Source organism: Chanodichthys erythropterus, chromosome 1 (genome assembly GCF_024489055.1).
Source record: "Chanodichthys erythropterus isolate Z2021 chromosome 1, ASM2448905v1, whole genome shotgun sequence".
Lineage (NCBI taxonomy): Eukaryota > Metazoa > Chordata > Actinopteri > Cypriniformes > Xenocyprididae > Chanodichthys > Chanodichthys erythropterus.
In genome coordinates this window covers 19128581-19143044 of record NC_090221.1, presented here as the reverse complement: position 1 = coordinate 19143044, position 14464 = coordinate 19128581, and the positions used below count along the sequence as shown (strand labels likewise).

The window sequence follows — 14464 nt, the reverse complement described above, 5'->3', positions numbered from 1 at the left end:
AGTATCCATGGGGAGTGGTACAAGGTAGGCACTACTACTAGCAGATGAAGATATTATAATTGACTTAGTTTAGGTTAAAAAAAAAATTGTGACAGTTTGGGTAATGATTTAATTTACTCTCTTATTTATTTACCGTTAAAAACAGGAAACATTTTGGTGCAAATGCAAATGAATAGCAAAGGATGCAACTGATACTTTGTGTATATTATGCTTCTTGTGCAGCCACAAGGAATGATGTTGATTTTTTAAAAAAGAAATTAATACTTTTATTCACCAAGGATGCTTTAAATTGATCAAAAGTGACAGTAAAAGACTCTTATGGACTTATGATAGCAACCTGAATCGTAACAAGGCACTGTTCGCCAGAGGAGGACTGGCCCTCCGACTAAGCCTGGTTTCTCCCAAGGTTTTTTTCTCCATTTTAACACCTATTTGCCACCTGTTTGCCACCTGATGTCACCTGTTGGAGTTTGGGTTCCTTGCTGCTGTCGCCTTTGGCTTGCTTAGTTGGGGACACTTGACATTTGATATTCAACAGCGCTTTGATCGGCCTGCATTGACACTATTCTTTAAGAGCTGCTGTGCAGCCAAAATTATATACCAGTTATCAATGTAAAGCTGCTTTGACACAATCTGCATTGTAAAAAGCGCTATATAAATAAAGAAGACTTGGCTTACTTTGTTACAAAAAAAAATTGTTTCAAATAAATGCTGTTCTTTTGAGTTTTCAAAACAAAAATATTAAGCAGCACAACAGTTTCAACACTGATAATAAGAAATGCTTCTTAAGAGGGATAGTTCACCCAAAAATGAAAATTATCCCATGATTTACTCACCCTCAAGCCATCCTAGGTGTATATGACTATCTTCTTTGAAACTAACACAATCTGAGATATATTTAAAAATATCCTTGCTCTACCAAACTGTTACGGTATGCTGGTGTAGAGATGAGGCAAATCACGGATTTCCGAAAATAGACAATACTTTAATGAACATAGGCAAGGAGACATCAAACATACGCTTAACACAACAGAGAACGGACAAGGAGTGCAGGGAGTGAGTGCATTATATAGGGAGTGCAGATGATAGAGTCCAGGTGCAGGTGATCCGTGATGATGAGGAGATGACGAGGGAAGTGAGTGCAGGTGTGGAGAACAGGAGGATCTTGGGAAATGGAGTCCAGGGGAACAAGGGTTCTGTGACAGTACCTCCCCCTGGGGGGGTGGGCGCCCTCAAGCCGGAGCAGGGGGAAGAGCAGACTGGAGTGGAGGTCTCCAGGGCGGGCTCAAAAGCCATGGCGGGTCAGGAGCCGAAGGCAGCCATGGCGGGTCAGGGGCCAAAGGCAGCCATGGCGGGTCAGGGGCCAAAGGCAGCCATGGCGGGTCAGGGGCCAAAGGCAGCCATGGCGGGTCAGGGGCCAAAGGCAGCCATGGCGGGTCAGGGGCCAAAGGCAGCCATGGCGGGTCAGGGGCCAAAGGCAGCCATGGCGGGTCAGGGGCCAAAGGCAGCCATGGCGGGTCAGGGGCCAAAGGCAGCCATGGCGGGTCAGGGGCCAAAGGCAGCCATGGCGGGTCAGGGGCCAAAGGCAGCCATGGCGGGTCAGGGGCCAAAGGCAGCCATGGCGGGTCAGGGGCCAAAGGCAGCCATGGCGGGTCAGGGGCCAAAGGCAGCCATGGCGGGTCAGGGGCCGAAGGCAGCCATGGAGGGTCAGGGGCCGAAGGCAGCCATGGAGGGTCAGGGGCCGAAGGCAGCCATGGAGGGTCAGGGGCCGAAGGCAGCCATGGAGGGTCAGGGGCCGAAGGCAGCCATGGAGGGTCAGGGGCCGAAGGCAGCCATGGAGGGTCAGGGGCCGAAGGCAGCCATGGAGGGTCAGGTGCAGCGGGCAGCCATGGCGGGTCAGTAGCCGAAGCCTCCACGCCGTCAAGCCCAGTTGGCGCTGAAGGACTGGCGGGAGATGGCGGAAACCAAGGCTCCACCGACCGAAGCGCAGCCGGTGTTCCAGAAGGCCGCAGTAGGAGACAGGCGACAGACAACAAAACGAACACCGGGGGGAGTGAGGAGGCCAACTGAATCCGAGGGACGGAGTGACGGAGCGGAGACGGAGGAGTGCAGTCCAGAGGGGAGGGCAGGCTGACGAGTGACCAAGGTGTGAGTGGAGGCAGGATGGAGGCTGGTGATACTGGAGGACTGATGGACAACGGTGGAGCAGAGGGAGGTTGGAGCCGGGTTGAAGGTAATCGCCCAGAGGTCCGAGGTGGAGATCTGGGCGAGGGGGCTTGAGGTGGAGGTTCAGTGATGTAGACACACATGGGAGGAGGCGGGAGAGGGAGGCTGGGAGGGTAAACAGTTCTTGAATTTGGGACTTTTAGAGCAAAGTTCATCATAATAAAGGGCTCGGTGGCGGCAGCGGCTGGCTCGGCGGCGGCGGCTGGAGCTGAGGGCTCGTAGGCGGCGGCTGGAGCTGAGGGCTCGTAGGCGGCGGCTGGAGCTGAGGGCTCGTAGGCGGCGGCTGGAGCTGAGGGCTCGTAGGCGGCGGCTGGAGCTGAGGGCTCGTAGGCGGCGGCTGGAGCTGAGGGCTCGTAGGCGGCGGCTGGAGCTGAGGGCTCGTAGGCGGCGGCTGGAGCTGAGGGCTCGTAGGCGGCGGCTGGAGCTGAGGGCTCGTAGGCGGCGGCTGGAGCTGAGGGCTCGTAGGCGGCGGCTGGAGCTGAGGGCTCGTAGGCGGCGGCTGGAGCTGAGGGCTCGTAGGCGGCGGCTGGAGCTGAGGGCTCGTAGGCGGCGGCTGGAGCTGAGGGCTCGTAGGCGGCGGCTGGAGCTGAGGGCTCGTAGGCGGCGGCTGGAGCTGAGGGCTCGTAGGCGGCGGCTGGAGCTGAGGGCTCGTAGGCGGCGGCTGGAGCTGAGGGCTCGTAGGCGGCGGCTGGAGCTGAGGGCTCGTAGGCGGCGGCTGGAGCTGAGGGCTCGTAGGCGGCGGCTGGAGCTGAGGGCTCGTAGGCGGCGGCTGGAGCTGAGGGCTCGTAGGCGGCGGCTGGAGCTGAGGGCTCGTAGGCGGCGGCTGGAGCTGAGGGCTCGTAGGCGGCGGCTGGAGCTGAGGGCTCGTAGGCGGCGGCTGGAGCTGAGGGCTCGTAGGCGGCGGCTGGAGCTGAGGGCTCGTAGGCGGCGGCTGGAGCTGAGGGCTCGTAGGCGGCGGCTGGAGCTGAGGGCTCGTAGGCGGCGGCTGGAGCTGAGGGCTCGTAGGCGGCGGCTGGAGCTGAGGGCTCGTAGGCGGCGGCTGGAGCTGAGGGCTCGTAGGCGGCGGCTGGAGCTGAGGGCTCGTAGGCGGCGGCTGGAGCTGAGGGCTCGTAGGCGGCGGCTGGAGCTGAGGGCTCGTAGGCGGCGGCTGGAGCTGAGGGCTCGTAGGCGGCGGCTGGAGCTGAAGGCCAGTCCATCCCCTCAAACACAATCAGAATGCCCGTTGGAACGGGAGTGGGCTCACTGGCGGGCACTGGAGAGAGCTCAGCAGCAGGCTTTGAGAGGGTTGGAGCGGGCTCTGGAGACACTGGAGCGGGCTCTGGAGACACTGGAGCGGGCTCTGGGGATACTGGAGCGGCTTGCTTCCTCCTCCTCCGCTTACGGGACCCAGTGGAGGAGTGTGGGTTCCGTGTGGGGCAGGCAGGGAGTTCGCTGGAGGGATATGCGGAGGAAGACGGAGGTTGACTGACTGGCCCGGCCAACCATGTTTCTGGATGGACCAGAGACAGACACCCATCCTGAGCCCAATCAACTACAAATTTGGTGTCATTTAACCATAAAATGGAATTTATAGTTTCGCTTAAGGAGAATCGGTAATCGGGTTCACCAAAACGGATGGTGTCATCATCTAGTCCATCCAGAAACAGGGAGATCAAACGTGCTTCAGGCCAGTCGGACAAACAAGCGAGCTCAACGAACTCCTCCACATACCTCTCCAGCGAACGACCTACCTGCAGGAGCCCGATGAGCCGCTCGTCAGCTGACAGGGAAGAGAGAGGCATGGGATAAGTTGGAGCCAGTGAGCTGGGGAAGATCTCCATTCTTTCTGTGGAAATCCAGTCGGTTTAAGGTCCGTTCTTCTGTTACGGTATGCTGGTGTAGAGATGAGGCAGATCACGGATTTCCACAAATAGACAATACTTTAATGAACATAGGCAAGGAGACATCAAACATACGTTTAACACAACAGAGAATGGACAAGGAGTGCAGGGAGTGAGTGCATTATATAGGGAGTGCAGATGATAGAGTCCAGGTGCAGGTGATCCGTGATGATGAGGAGATGACGAGGGAAGTGAGTGCAGGTGTGGAGAACAGGAGGATCTTGGGAAATGGAGTCCAGGGGAACAAGGGTTCTGTGACGCAAACTTTATAATGGTAGTGAACAGGTGGCCTATTTTGAAGCCCCCAAAAATGCATCCATCCATCATAAATATAATCCATACGACTCCCGGGGGTTAATAAAGGCCTTCTGAAGCAAGGCGAAAGGTTTTGTATGAGACAAATGGGTAACACTTTATTTAAGGGTCTTTTAACTAGTTGCTAATTAGCATGCATATTACTAGAATATTGGCTATATATTAGTACTTATTAAGCACATATTAATGTCTTATTCTGCATGACCTTATTCTACATTCCTAATCCTACCCAATACCTAAACTTAACAACTACCTTACTAACTATTAATAAGCAGTAAATTCTGAGTTTATTGAGGGAAAAGTTGTAGTTAATAGTTTATATGTGTTCCCTGTACTAAAGTGTTACCGAAAAATTTACATATCTAAAACTTTATTAACTATAATAACTAGCTTCAGGCAGACGGCCGTATGCATCAATTAGCGGCAGAAGAGTAACCTCTGACCTGACGCAGGATGCAATGACGAATGAGGAAGCTCAGAGGATAGAGCAAAACAAAACACCGGTCACGAATTAGAAGTCTAATTCAAGAAACTTTAGAGACAGATGTCATTGGATTTCGATATAAGAGAAGAGGAGCTTGAGTTTGATGCACAGCCCTATTTGTTTAAACCGTGAGAGTCTAAGATTACGATACTCCTACATCCTGTGTCATACGTCACGTCAGGGATTACACATTTGGAGCAACTTGCGCAGTAGGCATACAGTTGTCTGGCAAAAGTTATTTCTTTTCATTTATAAAGTTTTAAATATGGATATTTTTTCTTCGCTTCAGAAGGCCTTTATTAACCCCCAGAAGCCTTATGGATTATATTTATGATGGATGAATACATTTTTTGTGAGGCTTCAAAACAGGCGCCCCCATTCACTACCATTATAAAGCTTGGTAAAGCCAGGATATTTTTAAATATATCTCCAAGTGTGTTCATCTCAAAGAAGATAGTCATATACACCTAGGATGGCTTGAGAGTGAGTAAATCATGGGATAATTTTCATTTTTGGGTGAACTATCCCATTAAGCACCAAATCAGCATATTAGAATGATTTCTGAAGGATCATGTGACACTAAAGACTGGCGTAATGATGCTGAAAATTCTGCTTTGCCATCACAGGAATAAATGACTTTTTAAAAAAAAAAAAAAAAAAAAAAAAAAATATATATATATATATATATATATATATATATATATATATATATATATATATATATATATATATATATATATAATTATAATAATATTTCACAGTATTACTGTTTTACTGTATTTTTCATCAAATAAATGCAGCATCTTCTTCGACAGTACACGCACTGTTGTAATGCATACAAACTAATCATACAGACCAATACCAATTTGTAGATTAAAGTGGCATATGATTGATTACCTAATTATCCACTGTGATATATTTATTTATATTAATGGCCAGTACAGCCATATCTTATCTTAAACATAGATTGTCAACATTAATGAAAAACAAGCAAACTGTGTCTTGATTGCTGAAGACATCATGAGAACTACACCAGATTATTAAAGTCAACATGAAACGGTAGTTGTGATAGTCATTTCTTCCCTATTGTGATATATATCTGAGTGAAATGACTTCTTGAACAAGAAAAAATGGGACAAGACTTAATTTTCATAATCATTTTTTAAAATAATGATGATAAATCATTTATAATAAATACTGTAATATTTCATTAAAAAAAAAAGAATTGTCAGTTTTGATTTCATGGTGACTTTAATGTAGTTATGTTGTTTGTCCTCAGTGGAGAATGAGAGTCACTGTGACTTTGTAAAGCTGAGAGAGATGTTAATCCGTGTCAACATGCTGGACCTGAGGGAACAGACCCACGCCAGACACTATGAGCTGTACCGCCGCTGCAAACTGGAGGAGATGGGCTTCAAAGACACTGACCCTGACAGCGAACCCTTCAGGTACTGACAAGATCTCATCCAAGACACTTCTACAACTAAGTGCTAACTTGTACAAGTCAGTCTGAGTCTTACATAATGCTGCTACTTCTTCTCAAGTAGATCATGTAAAAAATAAATAAATAAATAAATTAGCAAATTGATTTGAAACTTATGATAATGGAAACATTACATAGTTCACAGTTTTGTTGTGAGGCATCAAATGAAATGAAATGTCTGTTTATGCTTCTCACTATCTGTCCTCACATACAGTCTGCAGGAGACATACGTGGCCAAGAGGAGAGAATTTATCGGCGAGCTACAACTCAAGGAGGAGCAGATGAGACAGATGTTTGTCAACAAAGTGAAGGAGACAGAAGCAGAGCTAAAAGAAAAGGAGAGAGAGGTAAGAAGTACCACTGTTTTAAAGGCACACTATGCAGTTTTCGCCGCTAGAGGTAGCCTATTCAAAACTTGCTTGATATGATGCTTTCGCGGAATCATGGGAGGTGTTGTCTTCACGTCTACAGATTTAATAAAGATTTATTAAAGGTGCCCTAGAATCAAAAATTGAATTTATCTTGGCATAGCTGAATAACAAGAGTTCAGTACATGGAAAAGACATACATTGAGTTTCAAACTCCATTGTTTCCTCCATCTCAACATAACACCGACTGTTACGTAACAGTCGGGATCATTAATATGTACGCCCCCAATATTTGCATATGCCAGCTCATGTTCAAGGCATTACACAAGGGCAGGGCATCTGGATCTGTGCGCAGCTGAATCATCAGACTAGGTAAGCAAGCAAGGACAATAGCGAAAAATGGCAGATGGAGCAATAATAACTCACATGATTCATGATATCATGATATTTTTAGTGATATTTGTAAATTGTCTTTCTAAATGTTTCGTTAGTATGTTGCTAATGTACTGTTAAATGTGGTTAAAGTTACCATCGTTTCTTACTGTATTCACGGAGACAAGAGCCGTTGCTATTTTCATTTTTAAACACTTGCAGTCTGTATAATTCATAAACACAACTTCATTCTTTATAAATCTCTCCAACAGTGTGTAATGTTAGCTTTAGCCACAGAGCATACTATCAAACTCATTCAGAATCAAATGTAAACATCCAAATAAATACTATACTCACATGATCCGATCCATGCATGCAGCATGCATGACGAACATCTTGTAAAGATCCATTTGATGATTATATTAGCTGTGTGAACTTTGTTTATGCACTGTATAACTGCACTTATATTCGAGAGCTCGGGGGGGGCAGGGAGCGAGAGATTTAAAGGGGCCACAGCCTGAATCGGTGCATAGTTAATGATGCCCCAAAATAGGCAGTTAAAAAAATTAATAAAAAAAAATCTATGGGGTATTTTGAGCTGAAACTTCACAGACACATTCAGGGGACACCTTAGACTTATATTACATCTTTTGAAAAGATGTTCTACAGCACCTTTAAAGGGCTAGCTATTCTAAAAATGAAATTTCTGTCATTAAGTACTCACCCTCATGTTGTTCCACACATGCATTCATCTTCGGAACACAAATTAAGATACTTTTGATGAAATCAGAGGGTATCTGAACCACACATAGGCAGCAACATCATTGCACCTTTTGAGGTACAGAATAGTAAAAACATGGTTAAACTATACAACATGACTAATGTGGTTCAACCGTAATGTTATGAAGCGACGAGAATACTTTTTGTGCGCAAAAACAAAAAAATAACGACTTTATTCAACAATTTGAAACGTTGTCATATGTAGTGAACTCCTTATTCCTAATTCCTTGTTTACGTCAGAACGGGGGATCCTATGTCAGCATCACATGCATGCGTCATGGTGGTCACGTGTTCAGCTCCGGCAAATACTGAGTCGGTGTTCGGACATAATCACGGAAGCCTGCACTGAGCATATGACAACGGTTCAAATTGTTGAATAAAGTCATTAATTTTGTCTCTCAGCAGTATAAATTAGGGATGTTAATCGATTAAAGATTAAAGGTCCCGTTTTTCGTGGTTTTTTGAAGCTTTGATTGTGTTTATAGTGTGCAATATATCATGTATTCATGTTTCGCATGTAAAAAAACACAGTATTTTAGAATTTACTTATCTGTATACCGCTGTTTCCACTGTCATAAAAACGGGCTGATGACTTCCTTGTTCTATGAAGTCCCTCCTTCAGAAATATGTAACGAGTTCTGATTGTGCCAGCAGTTCCTGTGTTGTGATTCGACAGCAGCTTAGCACTCCTTGCCCGGAAAGGTCACGCCTCTTACCATAACGTGGAGATGCACGCGCTCAGTGTTATTGTAAACATGTCTTTAATTTTACCCTATCAATTTGAGCCGGAATCAGACCCGGTGATTGGACTGCGGGATGAAAATAACAGCGTTTCGACGACATGGCGACAAACACACTCTACAAACGCAACTCTTGTGTATTCCTGTGGGCGGAGGTTAGTCAAAAAACTGTTTTAGTGACGTCATTAAAGAAGGAAGTAGAGGGATGTAGTCCAAACTGGCTGTTCGATGTAGGCGACTTCTGTTAAATAAAATAACTCGTTTGGCATTGAACATTGAGCTTTAAAATTTTACAGATTTTATTTATACTCTAACAACAACATTACACACTAACTAAAGTTTGAAACATGGGATCACGAAGAACGGGACCTTTAATAGAATTAATTATATGATACACTCATAATAAATAATTTACTTCATTGCAAAATTAAAATAAAAATATCTCATTAGATGAACCCTTGTTGTGTATTCCCAGCTGCATGAAAGATTTGAGATGCTGAAACGTACACATCAGGAGGAAAAGAGGAACTTGGAGGAGAAGCGTAGAGATTTAGAAGAGGAGATGAACACCTTCAACAGGAGGAAAGTGGCTGCTGAAACCCTACAGTCTCTTCAAGGCTCCTCTGCCATCAAAAAAGACAAAGAGAAGAAAACGTAAGCCTCCTCCTCCCTCTCTTTCCCATTCTAACCCCTCAGACTATCTGTTCCCATCTCTGGTAGTCACCGTCTGTGAATGAGAATGATCTGTGTCTGCATTCACAAGCGTCTGAGGTCTTTTTGTTCGTCTGTGTTGGCTGGGCTCTGATGCCAAGGCAGAGGATGCTGGGATAAGAGAGCTTCAATACTGTAATATTAGAGCGCACTGGCAGACGGGGTTTTGGCATGTTTAAGTATAAAGAGACAGATGATGACACTAGTTGCCTGGTACTGCCAGCTGCCGGATCAGCATGCATTTACGCCCCCTGATTAAGTATGTTTGCCATTTTTTGCACTCACTCTGAATAAAATGAGTGCTTGATTTATTTTTTTATTTTTTTCAAGTATGTGTTAGCGCTCTTATTTTGGTTGGTTAAACATTCATTTAATGTCTATTAAACATTTTCTTTTCAGTTGATTGCCGACCCAAGGATGCATCAGCATCAGTAACTGCCCAGTATCTATGTGATGATCCACTGATGTGCACCTGATTCTTCTGGGTTTACATTTTTATTAAAGGGATAGTTCACCTAAAATGTAAATTCTGTCATTATTTATTCACCCCCTATATACCATCCTCTTTTGTGAAACATGAGATATTTTTGTTCATACAGTGAACGTCATTGGTAATCATAACTGTTTGGTTACCAATATTCTTTAAAATATATTTTTGTGATAAATAGAAGAAAAAAAAGGCATACAGGTTTGGAACAACAGGAGGGTGAGTAAATGATGAGAGAATCTTTGGTTCAATTAACCCCTTTAAGAAAAAGCTCTGTTTAACTTTGTCATTATCTTATATTAATAAAGAACTTGACTGCTACCTGGACTGTTAACATATCATTTAGATTTTGTATATGAATGTATTTTCCTCTAAACAGTTTTACCAGATTGCAAAGTACTGTACAAGATTAATTATTTTAATTATTAACCAGCATAATGATGATATTTTTAAATGTTAAATATCTCTGCTGACATTATGGCTTACCTCTACTATACAAATGCAACTGTATATTTTTGAAGTTTAAAATAAAAAAAATACTTTTACAGTTTGTTTTTTTATTTATTACTCGCCTCTCAATAAGAATGGAGATATAGAAATAAAAAATAAAAAAAATAACATTAAAAAATAATAAAGGGAAAAAAATAATACAAAACCTAAGTTTAGTCCTGAATTAATTAAATTTAAAAAAATGAATTGTATTCATTTTATCATATATTCCTTTATTTATTTTCCTATATTTACATTAATTAATTTATTTTTAATTTATGCAGGTTTGGGTCTCCATATACAAGAACCACTCAAAAATGAATGGCAAGACTGCTTAATTTTATTCACGAACAATTCTATTAAGAGTATACTACAAGACCTCCTCAAAGTTTAGAATTCTGGTCTGTTTTTTTAATCTTATTTAGTCTTCCATCAGCATATTCCCTGACCTCAGAAAGGTATTGAGCTAGAAGATTTGTATCAGCCTTAGTGGCTTTTGCTAAAGGATTACCACATGTACTTAACCAAATCCCAAAAGCACTTAAACCACCAGTTACTTGCTGAATTCTCTGGAACGAGAGATGCATTTGCAGATGGTGCTTGTTATTAGTGAAGCAGGTGCCTGAACTGATCAATTACACTTGATCCAGCCACTGATATGCATTATACATCATGACAAAATGAAATAAAAACAATGCAATGTAAAATAAGGAAACTTAGTTTGTGTTCACTCTTGAATCATTTATTGTTCCGTTGAAAATGTGTTGCTCATGTGACTCAGAGTCATTAAAGGAATACAGAAGGGTTAAAAAGAGTCTGCATTCTTCCCCAAAACTCAACACAACAATCTAACTGCCATCTCTCAGATCCAATATACAGACTGAAATACCCTTGATAACAGTTAAAAAGGCATCATAAGGCCATGGTGGAAATGACAAATGATTAAAAAAAACCTTGCATGTGTCTCTGCATAAGCGGCTTTAATATCTTACACTGACCAGCCGCTGGTCCTCGGACCTCAAAAGCCAGATAAAAGACGTGAACGACCTCTGATCTGAACCAAAAGGATAGTTGGAATGTGCTCTTGTACAACAGTCAGGTAAGTTAAACTAAAATTTCACACCCATTCTCTCACATAGAGGAATACAATCAAACTTATATATCTATGAGGAGATAATGACTGCACTCTGGTTGTTTATTATAACCAATGTCCAGTTTTTAAAAAAAAAATTAAAATAACATTAGAAAGAAATTTCAAAATCAATGTCCCCATCTATACGATGGTGCATCCAGCATGTACTTGCACTGGCCTCCTCTGGCTGAATAAATAAACTCTCTTGTGATTGGCTGACCATGTGTCAAGAGAGTATGGCTCTTGATTGGTGGACACGCTGACACAAAGTTACAGTTTGCATACAGTATCTTCAGTACTTAATGTAAATGACCTTTCGCTTAACATTTTGTGCTCTAGTAACTTGTGTGTCTTTACAGATACATTCGCTCCTACTTGCCGAGTGTGCTATCTGTTACGAGTCTCTTTGGCTGAGAATTTCATCTGGCTGATGCAGCCATATAAATCTGACAAACCCCTTCCCACCTAAAACAAACAATCATACATCATATATGCCTGCATTTTAATATTATCTTCTTTATCAAATTTAATACTTATAATATACATCTGTACCTGTATAAAATAAAGAAAAAAGAAGGAAAAAAAAGGTAAAAGGAATAGTTCACCCAAAAATTCAAATTCTGTGAAAAGCACACATGCACGATTTAAATATGTCAACAGCACCAAATGCAGTTCTTGCGTTTTGTGTCTGTATACGCATATGCGATTTGACAGTTGTGACTGATGGCATAATTTGCAGTTAATAACTACTTAAATTTCAATCCGTTTCTCACAAAAGCTATCTTATTACTTTAAAAGTCATATGGATCCCATTTATGGAGCTTTTTTTGTCTTTGTTAAAGCTGGGCAGTCCATGGACACTACTGTCTGGAAAAGAGCAGCGTGAACATCTGTTAAAATCTTCATTTGTGTTTTAGAGAAAATACGGTGCTTTTCCACTGCATGGTACTGCTTGGTACGGCTCACTTTTGGCACTTTTTCACTGCATGGTACGGCCCGCTTAAAGGTACAATTTGTGATATTTTTTTCCGCTAGAGGTCGCTAGAAGCCTATCGAAAACAAAGGTGTAGTTTGATGACGTCAAGTTTTAGAGCGGAAACTTGGGACATGTGGTCTCCATCTCAACGGACGGTGCAAAAGAATAGGGATTGGAGTCTGGAAGAACTCATGTTCGTGGATGCAATTATTAACGTTATTGTAGTATGAAGCAGAGCAGGACCGAGTGTTGCGGGAGCTGAACGAGGAGTTGGAGCGATTGATCAACACACACCTCACGAGCAGCGGGACTTTTATTATGACACAGTCGCCGGCGCCGCTTCCGCTTTTCCGGTCATGAGTTTACAGGAGCTGTCCTTGTCGACAGAACCAGCAGCAGATGGTAAACAGTAATTATGTTCCATAAATAAGTAACGCAATCCACCATAAAACGTGCAAGAAGTAAATAAGGAACTGCTTGAAGCAAGCTAGTGGTTTACTGGACGCTAGACACTATTTCCGCATTTGTCCACGGCACTGTTGTCATGTGGTTTCTACGTCAGTAAAGGCGGTAACAAAGGTAACTGACGTCATTGACAGGCGACTGCACTGCCCCGTGTCACTGTTTAGAATGGGAATTTTCTCATGATTTACAAGTAGTTGAAAACATTAGACGTTAGTAATCAGCTGGACAAAATATATAACACTAGCCTAGTGGTTTTTGGATATTTTACTGCAAAAATCTTACATATTGTACCTTTAAATAGTACAACCTTGGTTGAGGTTCCAAACAAGCCGTACCGATACTAAAATGTGACATGCAGATCACTGATTGGTCAGAGAGAATCGCCACTGCTAGTGTCATTGGATTTGAAACACAAGATACCAAACCCGCTAGATTTAAATAGTAACAGCCACCGCAGTATCATTTGTTCACACAACCGAGTCGGTTCTGAAATTTTAAAAACGTGACGCTTTGAGCGCTGTTGAGCGGATTCGTAAACACCTATTGATTGGCCTTTGTGTTCACACACTCAACAGATATGTCTGTGATTGGCTACAATGATCAACGCACGGGAGCGTTTGTAAGCACACGGAACTGTTTGAATATGAAAGCGGGAGCGTTTGAAAGCATCAGCTGATAGTCACCTGCTTTTAAATGCTCCATGTGCATCTGTGTAAGCGATCTGAGAAGAGCGTCATTGGGCATGTTTACACTTGGTCACTTCATGCGTTTTCTCTGATCGGATAGCTATCCGATTTATAAAACGATTGCATTTACATAAATGTGTCTCTGCAAAATGGATATAAATCCGATCTTCAATTCCTATGCAGATTTCATGGAGTTCACGTCACCGAAAGCAACAAATATGAGCTGCATTTTATTGATCATTGGCTAATTTCAAAATCAAAGACCGCAATAGGAGAGAGCGTGGCTACAGCACTGGTAAGATCACTTAGTTTCATTACTTTTAATGAAGATGATTGTGTTTTGAGCACCTGCAAATTACTTTCACTTTGATTTGCGGCAGTTTGCGCTTTGTCTTGCTTTGATACTCAGCTGCTCATCTGCGGCAATGCATGATGCAGTAGCGCTGTCATATCTGGCTATAACATGTTATTTAGACTATAACACGTGCTCACACTTCTATTTTTTTGTATTTTTGGGAGGAGTTAAATTTACATATGTGATTTCAATAACCAGATGCATTTAGACCTGTTCAGTTTTGACTGGAAAGCGTCCCAGACCACCTTCTGAAGTCGTTTGAGCGATCGGATTTATATCCGTTTCAAATGCGTTTCGGAGGGCATTTAGACCTGGTCTTTTCACAATCAGATAGCTATCCAATCTGTGAAAACGCATGAAGTGACCAGGTGTAAACAGGCCCATTGATGACTACTTACAACGTGTTTTTGAAGCGTTGATCAATGTAGCCAATCACAGGCATATCTGATGAGCACAAGAACACAATGGCCAATCAGAGGTGTTTATGAATCCGCTCAACAGCTCTCAAAGCATCA

At 43.1% G+C, this 14464-nt stretch overlaps 1 protein-coding gene across 2 annotated transcripts in view; it reads left to right on the top strand.

Moving 5' to 3' along the window:
* The window catches only part of septin8b (septin 8b), a 14689-nt gene extending 3801 nt beyond the window's left edge, over positions 1 to 10888 (top strand). The window contains exons 5-9 of one of the 2 annotated variants that reach the window (XM_067388911.1): positions 1 to 24; positions 6185 to 6353; positions 6603 to 6735; positions 9124 to 9302; positions 9759 to 10888. The exon at positions 1 to 24 is cut by the window's left edge and continues 73 nt beyond it. In XM_067388911.1, coding sequence (XP_067245012.1) covers positions 1 to 24; positions 6185 to 6353; positions 6603 to 6735; positions 9124 to 9302; positions 9759 to 9762 — 509 coding nt within the window. In that variant the 3' untranslated portion in view covers positions 9763 to 10888. Of the gene's footprint in view, positions 25 to 6184; positions 6354 to 6602; positions 6736 to 9123 lie in introns of both variants that reach the window. The other variant, XM_067388918.1, reaches the window with a different exon arrangement.
* Positions 10889 to 14464: the final 3576 nt, after the last annotated feature.